The 15647-nt window shown below is 44.6% G+C and overlaps 2 protein-coding genes across 5 annotated transcripts in view; both read left to right on the top strand.

The window, feature by feature from the left end:
• Window positions 1–2826, top strand: part of AS3MT (arsenite methyltransferase) — a 28082-nt gene extending 25256 nt beyond the window's left edge. The window contains exon 11 of the mRNA XM_059169051.1: window positions 1761–2826. Coding sequence (XP_059025034.1) covers window positions 1761–1766 — 6 coding nt within the window. The 3' untranslated portion in view covers window positions 1767–2826. The remainder of the gene's footprint in view (window positions 1–1760) is intronic.
• A 4404-nt stretch (window positions 2827–7230) lies between these two features.
• The window catches only part of CNNM2 (cyclin and CBS domain divalent metal cation transport mediator 2), a 147029-nt gene continuing 138612 nt past the window's right edge, over window positions 7231–15647 (top strand). For 3 of the 4 annotated variants that reach the window (XR_009352473.1, XM_059169043.1, XM_059169042.1), the window contains exon 1: window positions 7234–9045. Coding sequence is in view for 2 of the 4 variants with exons in the window: in XM_059169043.1 (XP_059025026.1) it covers window positions 7425–9045 (1621 nt within the window). In the remaining 2 variants the exon portion in view is untranslated. Of the gene's footprint in view, window positions 9046–15647 lie in introns of all 4 variants that reach the window. The other variant, XR_009352474.1, reaches the window with a different exon arrangement.

The raw sequence follows: 15647 nt of genomic DNA, 5'->3' as shown, positions 1-15647 counted from the left end.
TAAAATCTTAAAAAAAAAAAAAGAATCTCATATGGTTTGTCTCCCTCTTTGATTTCATCTAAAAAAAAAAAAAAATAAGAGATTCCCCCCGTCCCATTGAGATCTGGCATATTATTTGTCTATACATGGGGAGGGGTCCTGACTTAATGGAGTAGATTTCTTGCTCCAGCTTCAGAGAATATGGAAAAAAGACCAAGGGAATGAGCTCAGCTGGTATGGGAAAATTGGCATTTTATGACTGGAGTCATAATAATAAATTCCAGCTCTACTATGAGACTGCTGCTGGTCTGAATCTCACAGAAGGGCTCAGAATTGGGCATTTAGGATCATTCTTCTCCCTGGTTTCCCATTCCTACTTACCAGCCTCCTATCAGTCTTTCTTATCAACTACCTATTCCTCACTCCCCAAATGTGGTTTTTAAATTTAGATCTTTAAATAGATGATATTCACATGGGTCAACATTTTAAAATTATGGAAGTGAAGAGTTTCCCCCAAATCATGACCTCGGTTGAGTGTTTTAGTCACAGTGATAAGGATATGAAGCTCAGAATCTTTCTTACATGTTTGTCCAAGACAGAGCTGGAAGCTGGAGCTGAGATGGAACAGCACTGAGAAAGAACATCCTAAGAGATTTTAGAAAATCCTACAGTTGCAGGCCTGGCAGTCAGGAGGACAGGGGTCCTGGAGCAGAGCCAACAGTGGACTTTTAGCCCAGGGACACCTTTCTCTGAGTAGTCCAGGTCAAGGGGCTGAGAAGGAAGGAAGCAGGTGACTGTGCAGAGCACAGGAGACAGCTTGGGTTTGCCCCATAGAAGGGTCGGGAGGGGCAGGTTCCCTGGGACAAGGGCAGTGGCCACGTAGGGTGCTGCCCAGCTCCCAAGGCTCCATTGTGGAGGGGCCTAGAGCCTTTGGTGGGGGTGGGAGGGGCAGTCGGAGTCTCCCTTGAACCCCTCTGAGTGCCTTACAGGAGACTCAGGATTCCCAGGGAGGCTGCACCCAAGGAGCTTGGGTTCATATCAAGGGAGGAAGGTTTCTCCCAACTCCATCAAAAAGCTGCTTTTTTCTTTCTCTTCCTACTCCACTGACTACATCCAGAAAATATCTAGAAAAGGTGGGAAGTAAAGCCTGAAGAAAGCTTTTCCTCTAGAGCAGGTAAATGGCATTGCTGACTTGATGCGATTCTTGATTCTGGCTTCTTCTGTTTGTTTTTGGCCCACTGTTATGACAAGTTCTCATCTGAACTAAAAGATCTCTTGTCTTTTTATTTAAACAAGTGAATGATGTTGCTTCAGGGGAAACAGATTTCATTGTAGGGAAAGTCTGGGTAACTCCGATATTTCCCCAGTTCCTGGAGGGCTCGATCCCAGAACCCCTGGATCATGACCTGAGCTCAAGGCAGATACTTAATGGCCGAGCCACCCAGGCACCCCTCAAAATGACTTTAGCTCTGGATGGAGTGGTTTCCCAAATCCTGGAATCCACACACATGGTAGCTTTTCTTTTGCAGCTGAGGGAATGGAATAATCGTTCTTCCCCTTTGGTGGCCAGTGAAGCACTCTGGCAAGAGAGGGTTAGGTAGGAAAAGGTGTTTACTAGAAAGTTCTGGCTTTTCCTGAATGAATTGCTTAAGGTCAAAGTCAGAACCACCCAGGATTCGACTCCTGCGGCACCCACTTGGCCATCTCGGGCCTTTTGTAGCCTATTTCGGAGGTGAGATATGATGAGAATTCAAAGTTTCATTGTATTTGTTTTCTTCCAGATTTAAAATGACATCCCTAGAAGCAAGTGTTGCCTTTGTCCTCCATTCATACAGATGGGCAGACTGGAAAGCCCCTGGAAGTCACGAGAAGCCTGCACCAGAAGCCCCTCTCTAAGGAGAGGGTCATTCTTGGAGCTAACAAGCCTCCAAACTGGAAGGAAGATCCTTCTTTCTGAGGAAAATGTGCCTGGCTTAGGTGTCTAGATTGCTCTGTGTCTTGGATCTACATGAAATATATGAACCCCCCTGCCCCCGGCACCACTCAGGATAAAAATCACTTAGTGATCCCTGTGTGAATTTGAGCTTGGTTTGTTTTTTATTTTTATGGTGGAGGGCTGCAAGAGAGAGCAGGAAAGAGGGAATCCCAAGCAGGCTGCACGCCCAACGTGTGAGCCCGGCTCAAGGCTTGATCTCCCTGAGATCATGACCTGAGCTGAAATCAAGAGTCAGATACTTAACTGACTGAGCCACCCAAGCGCCCCTGAGATTGGTTACTTTTATATTATAAGTTGTTCCAGTGGGTCCGTCCTTATATTCTTTGCTTTGAAGTCCTGAATTTGTAACTTGTTTCTAAACTGCTGAATGCCATGTTTTCCTGACTGTTCTAGCTTTCTCTGCAATGCACAGGAAATATCTGTACGTTTGGCCAGCTCTCCCCTGCCCCCCTTCTCCACACTTATTTTTAAAGTGTATATTCAGCATTTGTGAGCCTTTAATGGTCTTCCCTCTTAGCTCCCTTAAACACACTTGAATTCACACTTTTTTGAGAAGTTAAAACAGTTTCATTTTCAATCAGCTGACTTCGAAAGACCATATCTATATTTAACTTTGTCATATATCCCTAAAAATCTCAACTTTTTTTGCTTCTACACTTTGATAGTGTTATTTTTATAAATGCATGCCAAGTTTGTGAATTGGGTTTTTTCCATCTGAACTTATTTTTCAGATATAGCAGTCAGTGAATTGGTGGTGGGGGAAGGAATGCCAGAACCTGAAGGGCTAGAAAGTAGAGTCAGGGCCATTAGTTGAAAACAATCAGAATAAAGATTCTTTCATTTCTATAACATTCTATGGATTCTCTTTTCAACATCTACTGTTGTTCTAGGCCCTGGTGATATAGCCGTGAACAAAAGAGACAAAATCTTTATCCTCACGAAGTTCAAGCCCTAGTGGAAGGGGACAGATAATAAACAAAATTAAGGACAATAAAGCAGAGACGGAGTGAATGGAGTGTTCGTGAGTTTAGAAAAAGGTGGCCTTTAGGGCGCCTGGGTGGCACAGTCGGTAGAGAGTCCGACTCTTGGTTTCGGCTTAGGAGGTGATCTCAGGATCCATGATGATGAGCCCCATGTCCAGCTGGGTGCTCAGTGCGGAGTCGTCTTCGGAGTCTCTCTCCCTCTCTCTTTGTCCCTCCCACTCATGTGCTCTTTCTCTCAAATAAGTAAATAAATTTTTTTTTTTTTTTTTTTAAAGATTTATTTATTTATTTATTTGACAGAGAGAAATCACAAGTAGGCAGAGAGGCAGGCAGAGAGAGAGAGAGGAGGAAGCAGGCTCCCTGCTGAGCAGAGAGCCCGATGCGGGACTCGATCCCAGGACCCTGAGATCATGACCCGAGCCGAAGGCAGCGGCTTAACCACTGAGCCACCCAGGCGCCCTAAGTAAATAAATCTTAAAAAAGAAAAAAAAAGGTGGCCTTTGGGCAGTCTTGAGGGGGGGATGTTGGGCTATGCTGACATCGGGGACAAGAGAGTCCCAGGAACAGGAAACATGGCAGGTACACAGGCTCCTCAGAGAGCATCCCTGAAATGAATGAGAGAGAGCTAGGAGAAACTGGCTGGAGCAGCAGGTGATGGGGTCGGAAAAATCAGGGGAGGCGGCAGCACACCCTTCTGAGCCTTGTGGGATATTGTAGGGACTGTGGCTTTTATGTGATGAAATGGGAAGTCAGATGAGGACTTCAAACAAAGGAACAACAGGATTGACTTAACAAGACCACTCTGGCTGCTGGGCTGAGAAGGGAAACACGCAGATGTGGAAGAGGAAGGAACCATTAGGAGGACATTGCTGTCACCCCTACCAGAAATTAATCAGAAAAATCTGACCTGTTTACGAAAAGGGAAGAAAATGTGCTTGCAGAATTAAAAAAAAGAAAAGGAAAATAGCAATTGTATTTTGGATGTTTAAGTTGCAACAAAAAGACCAATTTGGCAGTTACTTTGCTACAGTGACTCCTCCTGTACACAGTGGTTTGGGCATCCTGGGGAGTTGGGTTTTCAGGGCTTTTTTTTCCTGGATTTTAAGTTTTCTTTTTCTTTTTTAATTAGGTGACCTCTATGCCCAACATGGGGCTTGAACTCAAAACCCCAAGGTCAAGAGTCCCATGCTCTATCAACGGAGCCAGCCAGGCACCCTCAGGATCTTTTTCTCCTGAGCAACCCATGGACCTAGCAGGGTTTGCTCAGTGTGATTAGGAAACTTAGGGTGGGCCAGTTGGTTGAGTGTTGAAAGCCTGAGATTGGCTCAGGTCCTGATCTCAGAGCCTTGAGATCAAGCCCAGTGTGGGACTCTGCTCAGCGCAGAGTCTCCTTGTTCCTCTCTCTCTGCTCCTCCTCCTACTCTCTCTCTCATGAGTGAATGAATGAATGAATGAATATTTAAAAATAAGAAGAACCCTTTATGGTTCTCTTAGGATGTCTGCCTCCTGCCATTTCCCAAACTTGTCTGGCTGCCTGTTAGAGATACAGATTCCTGAGTCATGCCCCCTCAGTAAACATGGGGGATATATACTTTGAGCAAGAATATGCGAGTTATCTTCTTTTTTTTTTTTTTAAGATTTTATTTATTCATTTGACAGACAGAGATCACAAGTATGCAGAGAGGCAGGCAGAGAGAGAGGAGGAAGCAGGCTCCCTGATGAGCAGAAAGCCCGATGCGGGACTCGATCCCAGGACCCTGGGATCATGACCTGAGCCGAAAGCAGAGGCTTTAACCCACTGAGCCACCTAGGTGCCCCGCGAATTATCTTCTTTTAAAATTATTTTGTTTACTTTTTTTTTTTTTTAGAGAGAGTAAGAGTGTGAATGAGGGCAGAGTGGCAGAAGGAGAGGGAGAGAGAAAATCTCAAGCAGACTCCATGCGCAGCACGGAGCCCAGATTAGGGCTCCATCTCATGACCCTGAGATTATGACCTGAGCCAAAATCAAGAGTTGGATGCTTAGCCAACTGAGCCACTCAAGTGCGCCTTCTTTTTTAATTATTGGGATAAAATTGGTATATAACATTATATAAGTTTCAGGTGTACAGTGTTAAATTTGGTATTTGTAGAGTCTATAAAGTGACCACACCATAAATGTAGTTACCATCAGCACCATTCAGGTGAGCACTTTCTCCCATTTTGCCTAACTCTAACCCCTCCTGCCTCTGGTGACCATCAGTCTGTTCTCTGTTTGTATGAGTTTGTTTTTGGGGTTTTTTTGTTCATTTTTTTTGTTCATTTTGTTGTTTGGATTCCACATATAAGTGAAATTGTACTGTGTCATTCTTTGTCCTGTGACTTATTTCACTTAGTCTAATGCCCTCAACATCTATCTATGTTACCGCAAATGGCAAGATTTCCTTCTTTTTTTTTTTTTTTAATGACCGAGTACTATAATCCATTGTATTTCCATATCTTGGCTATTGTAAATAACACTTTTATGAATATAGGGGTGCATATATCTTTTCAAATTAGTGTTTTTGTATTCTTTGGCTGAATAACCAGAGGAGGGATAGTTGGGTCATATGGTAATTTTATTTTTTATTTTTTTGAGGAATCTTCATACTGTTTTCCATGGTGTCTGCACCAAGTTGATTCCCATTAACAGTATAGGAGGGTTCTTGCCTCCACATCCTGTCTAACACTTGTTATTTCTTGTCTTTTTGGTAATAGTCATTGTAACAGGTGTGAAGTGATATTTCATTGTGGTTTTGATTTGCATTTCTCTGATGATTAGTGATGTTGAACATCTTTTTATGTGTCTGTTGACCATGTGCATGTCTTCTTCAGAAAAAAAAATGTCTATTCAGATCATTTGCCCATTTTTAAAATTGGGTTGTTTGCTTTTTGGTTGTTGTTGAGTTATGTGAGTTATTTATATGTTTTGAATACTAAAGCCTTATCAGATATGTGATTTGCAAATATCTTCTTTCATTGAGTAGGTTGCCTTTTTGTTCTGTTGGTTTCCTTCAGGGTACCAAAGCTTTTTAGTTTGTTATAGTCCCATGTGTTTATTTTTGCTTTTGTTTACTTTGCCTTTGGAGTCAGATCCAGAATTTTTTAAAAAATCAGTACAGCCAATGTCAAAGAGCTTGCCACCTTTTCTTCTCAGAGTTCCATGGTTTCAGAGCTTACATTTATCTTTAACCCATTATGAATTAATTTTTATGTATTGTGAGATAGAGGCTTAGTTTCATTCATTCATATGGAGCTGTCCCGTTTTCCCAACACCACCCATTGAAGAGACTGTCCTTTCCCCATTGTATACTCCTGACTCCTTTGTCCTAAATTCAATTAACCATGTATGCATGGGATTATTTCTGGGCTCGCTATTCCCTCCCATTGACCTATGTGCCTTCTTCATGTCAACACCATATTGTTTTGATTACGATAGCTTTGTGGTATAATAAGGGGATTCTTGACTTGTAAGGTGGGGAAACTGCTTCAGGGTAACCTCTTCACCTCTGGCACAGCTTTGGGGGTTTGCAGACCTGAAAAGCATTGCAGGGTGTCCAAGTGGCCGGAAGGTGGCGCCAGGTGACCACAAGCTGCAGAGTGAGCGCATCCCATGGGGAGAACTGAGTGGCTCCAGAAGAAGCCGGTCGATAGGTGCCGGGGCCCCCGAGCCGCCACTTATCCCGGGCAGAGCGGCGCGGACAAGTAGAGGTGGGAGGCGCAGCCGGTATCCCGGCTTTTCAGGCAAATGTGCATCTTAGGACCTCCCTGGTCGGCTTTTCGGACTCCTGGGGCAGCTCCTCTCCGCACGAACACTGAGCACTGCGGGAGACGGCAATGCGGTGCAGGGAAAACCGACCGCCTAGCGCCCCAGGACGTTAGCCCCACACTGTCTAGCCAGGTGCGGGAATCTACTACCGAGGCCCCTCAGGGAGAGCCAGACCCACAGACGGCCCCTTTTCATTGGTAGCTGGACTCGAGTCCCCGCCCCCTTTCGTACAGCTCTCATCTATGACTGGCTCTCGGGCCCCCGCTGGCCACACCTCCTCCCCTCGCACATACACAAGAGTCACGCGCCTTTCACTTGGAAACTTGGCGTGCTGAGGGGCACGGTGGCCTTCATCGCCCCACCCACCTACCTTGTTATTGGTCTGCGGCTCCACTCATGACCACGCCCCCATTCCAGCCCCCTGGCTGGGAGGGCGGGCACCCGCGCGTGATTGGCTGGTCCGCCTGCCTCTCGCTGGAGCGGCTGGCTCTTCCCCCTCCCTTTGCCCCCTCCCGCGAGTCTCCTGGTTCCTCAGCTAGCAGAGGCCGAGTCAGTGTCAGTCAGGGAGCCAGACTGCTGAACAGTGTGTGCGGACGCTCCGCTGCAATCTCGCCCAGGGGCCGGTGCCTGCGCTCGCGCCGCCGGGTGGGAAGGATGAAGCCGCAGCTGGAGCAGCAACCCTATGATTGGCTGTGGCGCTTGTGAACCCGAAGTAAAGATGGCGGGCGGGCAGGCAGCCGCCGCACTGCCCACTTGGAAGATGGCGGCGCGCCGCAGCCTCAGCGCCCGCGGCCGGGGGGTCCTGCAGGCAGCGGCGGGGCGGCTGCTGCCGCTGCTACTGCTGAGCTGCTGCTGCGGCGCGGGCGGCTGCGCAGCAGCGGGCGAGAACGAGGAGACGGTGATCATCGGGTTGCGGCTGGAGGACACGAACGACGTGTCGTTCATGGAAGGGGGGGCGCTGCGGGTGAGCGAGCGGACCCGGGTCAAGCTGCGGGTGTACGGGCAGAACATCAACAACGAGACGTGGTCCCGCATCGCCTTCACGGAGCATGAGCGGCGGCGCCACAGCCCGGGCGAGCGCGGGCTCGGGGGCCCCGCGCCGCCAGAGCCGGACAGCGGCCCCCAGCGCTGCGGCATCCGCACCTCCGATATCATCATCTTGCCCCACATCATTCTCAACCGCCGTACATCGGGCATCATTGAGATCGAGATCAAACCGCTGCGCAAGATGGAGAAGAGCAAGTCCTATTACCTGTGCACATCGCTCTCCACGCCAGCCCTGGGCGCCGGCGGCCCGGGGTCCGCGGGGGGCGCCGTCGGGGGCAAGGGCGGCTCCGGGGTGGCCGGGCTCCCGCCGCCCCCGTGGGCCGAGACCACCTGGATTTATCACGACGGCGAGGACACCAAGATGATTGTGGGCGAGGAGAAGAAGTTCCTGCTGCCCTTCTGGCTGCAGGTGATCTTCATTTCGCTGCTCCTGTGCCTGTCGGGCATGTTCAGCGGCCTCAACCTGGGGCTGATGGCCCTGGACCCGATGGAGCTGCGCATCGTGCAGAACTGCGGCACGGAGAAGGAGAAGAATTACGCCAAGCGCATCGAGCCTGTGCGCAGGCAGGGCAACTACCTGCTGTGCTCGCTGCTGCTGGGCAACGTGCTGGTCAACACCACGCTCACCATCCTGCTCGACGACATCGCCGGCTCAGGCCTCGTGGCGGTGGTGGTCTCCACCATCGGCATCGTCATCTTCGGGGAAATCGTGCCCCAGGCCATCTGCTCCCGGCACGGCCTGGCTGTAGGGGCCAACACCATCTTCCTCACCAAGTTTTTCATGATGATGACCTTCCCCGCTTCTTACCCGGTTAGCAAGCTGCTGGACTGCGTCCTGGGCCAGGAGATAGGCACTGTCTATAACCGGGAAAAACTGCTGGAGATGCTCCGGGTCACCGACCCCTACAACGACCTCGTTAAGGAGGAGCTGAACATCATCCAAGGGGCGCTGGAGCTCCGCACCAAGACAGTGGAGGACGTGATGACTCCGCTCCGGGACTGCTTCATGATCACCGGCGAAGCCATTCTGGACTTCAACACCATGTCGGAGATCATGGAGAGCGGCTACACCCGTATTCCAGTATTTGAGGGGGAGCGCTCCAACATCGTGGACCTCCTCTTCGTCAAAGACTTGGCCTTCGTGGATCCAGATGACTGTACTCCCTTGAAAACCATCACTAAATTTTATAACCACCCCTTGCACTTTGTTTTCAATGACACCAAGTTGGACGCTATGCTGGAAGAATTTAAGAAAGGTGGGAAATTTTCGTATCTTTCATTGGCTTGCTCTTTCTCTCTCCGTCCTCCTCCGTCTTTGAGCCCTCTACCCTCAGACCAACCCCCCAAGGCGAGTTGACCGGAATTTCTCCTCTGTCTTAATTGCGAAGTTCAAAGGGTGGCATGGATTTGGGGATGGATTGAATTAGTAAGCGCTTCTAGGTTTTTTAAAAGCAGAAGGCTAACGCCACTGGCATTTTCGCATTTCAGAAAGCAGGCGTTCTATTTTCTGTGCATGATAACTGCCGGCACTCTCGTGTTGAGGGGTCTGCCGCAGTTCATTGCCCCACGCAGTGGGTGGGTGCAAATAGGAGCGAATGCCAGGCTCTGACATCTGACTGAGAAATACTCAACTCAGGCGTGTGGAAAACATTTAAATCGTTTTTCTAAACCCAATGCGATCCTTTCCCTCCTCCTTTAACATCCACTGACATTTCAGAGATTGGAAGTGCATTTTCAGTAGCTCTGTTGCTGGTTGTCAGGCCACCTGTGGGGCAGATTGAGGTCTGCCTTTGAGGAGAGCGGATGGGTTAAGACAAATACCACCAAAAAGAGTCACTCATTAGGGTGTGACTTGCCTTAGCTAGAAAAGAGGTGTTTTGTGTGTGTGTGTTTTTTTAAAGTAAAGTTAATTATTAATGTATGACTTGGAAAGCCTAGAGGTGAGTTAACCTTTTGTGAGGCTATCTTGTCTAGCTTTCTTCACCATTTGCTTATATTTACTTGACAAAATTTACCAAGCCAAGTGTGGTTTTGGCAGAAATCTTGCACATTTAACAGTGGGATGACGCCCTCTATTGTGGTTTATTTCTTTCTTGAGTTTTTTCTGGTTAATAAGTGTTCTTTTTGACCTTGATCACTTGATATATTAAGTTGAAGCCTCTCTTCAAGTCAGTGCTCACTGTTCTGGGGAATTTTAACAGGGGAGAGTCCTGCAGAGTCTGATTTGCTCACCTGTCTTGCACGGTGGTATTTTTTGTTTGTTTCACTATGTAATGAATAGGCAAATAACAACTCACGCTATTATTACTGAAATTCTGTCTTTAAAAAAAGTTTCTAGTAAACAGTGTTGCCATTTGAAAGCCAGGGGCCTCGGAGCTGTTTAATTGCTGTGGTGTCAGTGCAGGTATTAAAATGTGTGTGTAAGCTTTAATGACTTGATAGTCCTCAAAACAAAGTTTTCCTTCTTCAGATCGAATTTTGAGCACTCAGAGCGGTCTCTCCACCGAAAAAGGCTGTGTGTAAGCAGTGACAGCTCATGGACGTGGTGAGCTGAACATCCCCATAGAGCGTGTGGTTGCCCTAATTCCATTCTCCTGGCTGAATGGTGTCCGCTCTGGAACAGGATCCCATTGCAGTAATTTTCAGATAAAGGAATAGAGCAGAATGTGCTTCAGTGATTGGCAATTTGCATTTAAAAGCAGAAGGAGATTCTTCTGGATTCTTAAACAGTAAAAAGAAACTGTCCATTATCTAGGTGAGAGAGCTTCATCCGGGGTGTCATTATGCTTTCAGCGCTAAGCTGTTAATTAGAGCATCTGACCCATCTCTTCTTTCATTTTGCAATAATATCTCTAGTACAGAAAGATACCTTGCAGTGCTTGAAAAATGCCTTTGAAATACTTTCTGTTGCTAGGTTTTGCAACATTGAGACAGATAATGTATCCCATGATTTTTTTAAATCAGAATGCTTGCCTATCTCCTGGTGGATTGAAACACTGGTATGCCCTCCCTGCTGAATGAAGCCTTTTCTTCACTTCCATATCTTTTTTTCCTCCGTGAATTTAGCTCTTCACCTGACAGCTTAAGACTCTTGCCCCTACCTCAGAATTTCAAAATCTGCATAATTTTGAAACTTGTTTTTGGTTGTCCTTGAACAATATTCCTATGTATTTTCTGTGGTTTATTTTCAGGAGCAACTTTTTCTCCCCAATGTTACCTCTCACAGTAGATAACTAAGTTACTAATATTTTCCCATGAATTTTTGAAAAATAATAATACACAGGACTTTATTTTTTCCTTAACCAAAGTGATATGTTTGGTTAAGGAGGTAGTACAAGTTAAAGATACACTCAAGTTAGTGGCATGTTTTGGAAGAGCAGGTAAGGACAGCTGGTTACAAGTGAGAAATGTCAGCCATGATCTTAAAAGGATAGAGTGGGTGTTTGTTTCTTATACTTTAAGAACCACTGATTTTTCACCTTCCCTTTCTTGATCTTTTTTTGATGAGTTTGGCCACTTTAACCTTATGAACAGCTGTGTTAGTTCTTTCTTCCCTATGAGTTATAATATTTCACCAGATACTGTTTTCTTTATTTTCTAATTCAATTTGGAATACTGTGAACAGTCAACCTTTATTGTTTTTTCTCTATTGAATAATGGTGTGTGGGATGGTGTGAAGGCTTTTTCTTCCTCTGTTTCCTTCCTTCTCCTAATAATACCACCTGTAACTCCCTTAAACTGTTAGATCATTAATCCAGATCTCATTGACAATTGCCCTTCCCAACTAAGAATGCCTGCCTTGAAGTCCTCTGTATAGAGCTGTACATCATTGGCATGAGTTTTGCTTTACCACCGAGGGGAATGGTTCGCGATGTGGAAAGACATGAAAAGCTACCTTTCTATAAGCATATGTGAACGTCTTCTTTCTACTGATTAGAACTTTTAGCCTGGCTACTTGGAAACTCAGCTTGCCTTGAGGTTGGAAGAAGTCATCATACTCATTTTACAGTTAGCTTATTGCTTATTGACTGTGTCAGGCCCAGAGCTGAATGCTTTATACGAATTACCTTGTTTCAATCTCCTAGTGGCCAAGCGAAGCCTTTTCTCCATTTTACAAATGAGGAAATTGAGGCTCAGGTTACATGATTTGTTCAAGGTCACACAGTAATTTGTTGATTTGGGGTTTTAACTCAGGTCCGTGTGACAACCCAACTGGAGCTCTTTACCACTCTAGGCTACACCATTGCACTGGTCCCCTGGATTATGATCTTATATTTCTGGTTTGAATGAGTGTGAAGTTTGGTCTTTTGTCAAAACATTGCTTCAGAGCTCGTTGGGCAACACTCACAGAAATGTGTTTAAACATATAGATGGCTTTCAACCCAGTGCTTCTGTGATACTGTACGTAACAGTTGGTTTCCCCACTTTTGCCATTGAGACAAATCAGTTTTTTGGCCTGGGTGATCCTGAATCTAAAGAATTCTGTTTCCATGCCAAGCATCAAGTTTCATTTTGAAAATGTTTTATACTAACATTATAATGTACTAGTATGCTGCTTTACTGATATACTCTACAGCTCTTTTTCTAATAGCTGAAGCATGCAGTAATGTTTCTTTCTTGTTTTTTATGTGCCCTGTTGCAAGGAGAACTCAAATTCAGTTTTGTGCTTTAATCTTGATTTTATTTGCATTTTTGTTGTCATCTATATAGTAATTGATTGCTAATGAGTATCCTTGACAGCTCTGCTGCTCTGTGTTCCATGCAGTTTTTCTCTTTTTCTTTTGTTACTTTTGCAGTTGCTAATAAATCTAAATAAGAGAATAAAAGTAAACCCCAGTAGAAGACTATGAGACTTCTAGAAAAATCGCCCTGAAGCGAAATTGTGGAGAGGGGGGGAAACAACATGGAAGGTTGCTGCCTTTGTATGCAGGAAGGAAACCAGAGGTTCTCCATTGACCTGACAAACCCTTCTTTGTAAAACATTGTGGACTCTTGGCCACTAGGGTTGAATTTGAAGAATTAGTAACCAGTTATCGTTGTTTTGTTTTGCTTTTTTTTCTTTTCACTTTGTAACAGTTGCCTTCCAGTACTGCAGAACCTGTGGTTTTATAGCTACTAGGGACTTAGCCGGCTATCTTCTAGCTTTTCCTTAACTAGGAACAGGTAGGATCACCAGATAATGGTCCTTAAGGGAAGAGTGCGATGTGTACTTTTCACTTAAAACATTAGGTGTACAATTCTCTCTTCCTCTAACACAAGTCTTTCCATATCAGTGTGCTGAGAGTTTAATGTTGAAACTTTTTTTCCTCACCAAATAAAGTGTTCCACTTGCCTAGAATCTAGAAGGATGTTTTTCTTGGTGTTTAAAGGCATGAATGATGGTAGGAATGGATGGGTGGATGTATTGGCTTCTGTGATCTTGTATCTCTAGTAACTTTGTACAGTAACGATGTTAAACCCCTATAATTTTATATGTTTTTAGGTCATCACTATGAACTATCCAGCTAGTGTAGAATCAGAGGTAGAAGCAGGCAGGTTGAGGATCATTTCCTCCAGTGTTTGCAAAACTTACCAGATGATGAGAACCACTTGGATCACTTATTAAGAATAAGGTTCCAGGCCTCATGCTGGCGTGTCCTGAAACAGAATCTAGGGAAGGAGTCTTGGGACACATATTGTTAACAGTTACCCTATAGTCAGGTGAGTTTAGGAAATGTTGGTCTAGTCAACTTTGTAAATAAGGAAAGTAAAACCTGAGAAAGAGAGAAAGTTAAGTGATGGCTTAGGAACTACCCACCTGGTATACCATCAACGAGACTAGAATCCATGTCCCTGTTTCTAGATTGGAGTTCTTTCCATTCCATCAAGCAGGTCTTCTGGTCCCAAGTTAAAGGCACTCCGGTCAGAGTTAAAGGTATCTTTCTCATTGAAAAAGCAATAGTCAGGTTTGCCGTTGGTTTTGGCCCTGCCATTTTGATGCCAATATTTTTGACATCCCAAATTCAAGCCATAGTTGACAGAAGTGTTGTTACACAGAAAATAAATCTGAACGTGTGAGCTCGTTTTATTTTAGCTTAATGCTTTGATTGCATTTTTTACTTTGCTGAAGTCAGACTAGCAAGGTATTTTAGGAAATGGATCTTGAGATAGCTTGAAGCCTTAGTAGTTAAATATTAGACATTTCATTTGAGTTCACTTGTTTTGGGTATCCATGAATGATGTGTTTTCTTTTCGATTGTGTCTTCTATGAGAGTAACTAAGATCGGATTTGGGACTTTAAGGCAAAACTTATTTGGCTTTTTAAATTTTTGTTCACAATACAAGAGTATAAATTTTCCATTGAAATATTCATCAAAGCATTGAAGTATATGCCCCATTCATGCATCTGTCTTGTGTCCCTTTAAAAAAAAAAAATATGTTAATTTCTTACCAAGAATCATGCCTGATTTGGGAGGTTGTTTGTGATAATAGGACCATGGAAGCTTGAGCATAGCTTTTTAGATCAGGAGATACCATAGTTGAATACTGGCTCTGACTTGGTATGGTTTGGATGAAACAGGGAAGGACCTTGTTCTGCTTTTCTCTTGGTTTTTGTGGGGATTACATACTACCAACCTTGCCCCATGGTGGCCCAGAATTATTTAAATTTTGAAACAGTCCAAACTACTGGGAGGGACCAGTTAATTTTAATTACTAGCAAATCTAAATATAATTTAAAATATCATTAACCAGGAAAACCCACAAAATAGCCTGAGCCAACATAATATTTATGGTTTTATTTGTTCTTGAAATATTTAGACTTTAAAAAACAAATCTCTGGACTCCAGTTAGATATTTACTTTAATTCTGTACAAAGTAGTATATTTCTTTCTAGGGGGCCCTATCTTCTAAACACATATATTTGGTAGTAAACTTCAATTCCAGTAAGCTTGCTTGGAATAGTTTATTAAACTAAATACATGGAAATGGATGAGTAGGATTAAATACAATTTATTTTAGTATTCTCTTTTCACCTGCTTTTTCCAAGGACACCAATTAGAAACTCTACCAACATAAAAAAATCAGAAATCCTACCAATATTGAAAAAGAGAGGCACTAGGTGCGCCTGGCTGGCTCAATTGGTAGAGCATCTGACTCTTGATCCTGGGGTTGTGAGTTCTAGCCCACCTTAGGTGTAGAGATTACTTAAAAAATTTTTTTGTTGTTGTTGTGGGTGCTGTTTTTAGATGGTTTTATTAAAGCATGGGAACAGGAACTGTGGGGGCAGGAAGGACTGCCTAATCTTTTTTTTTTTTTTGAGTTTTTTTTGTTTTGTTTTGTTTTGTTTTTGTTTAATTTTAGAGATAGAAAGAGAGCAAGGGGGCGAGGCACAGGTCAGGGAAGAGAGAATCCCAAGCAGACTCCGCACTGAGCGCAGAGCCCATCTCAGGGCTGGATCCCATCACTCCCAAGACCAAGACCTGAGCTGAAACCAAGAGTCAGAGGCTCAACCAATTGTACTTACCCAGGTGTCCCCCAACCCAAAAATAAAATCTTAAAAAAGGAATGAGACACTAAGAAGCATTCTTTCAAAATCAAATACACTGGCAACTCTGGAATGTTTATACAGAGGGAATTTAGGGATAGCACACTTTGGTAGGGGGGGCTAGGGGACTAATAACAAGCACTCACTGTAGGTGATATGTTTATTAGATTGTCTTAGGGATTGATGGAGATAATGGGGGTGCCGCCCCCCCCATTTTATATTAATACTATCACTGACTATAAGTACTGCTGTAATGATGGTGAGATCCTCATTTCTTTATACTTAACGAGCCCCCGTTAAGTATACTGGTATACCAGTATAAGACCTAGATGG

The sequence above is a fragment of the Mustela lutreola genome, chromosome 4 (genome assembly GCF_030435805.1).
Source record: "Mustela lutreola isolate mMusLut2 chromosome 4, mMusLut2.pri, whole genome shotgun sequence".
NCBI classification, from domain to species: domain Eukaryota; kingdom Metazoa; phylum Chordata; class Mammalia; order Carnivora; family Mustelidae; genus Mustela; species Mustela lutreola.
The sequence above is the reverse complement of the archived record's forward strand: the minus strand, read 5'-3'. Positions and strand labels throughout refer to the sequence as shown.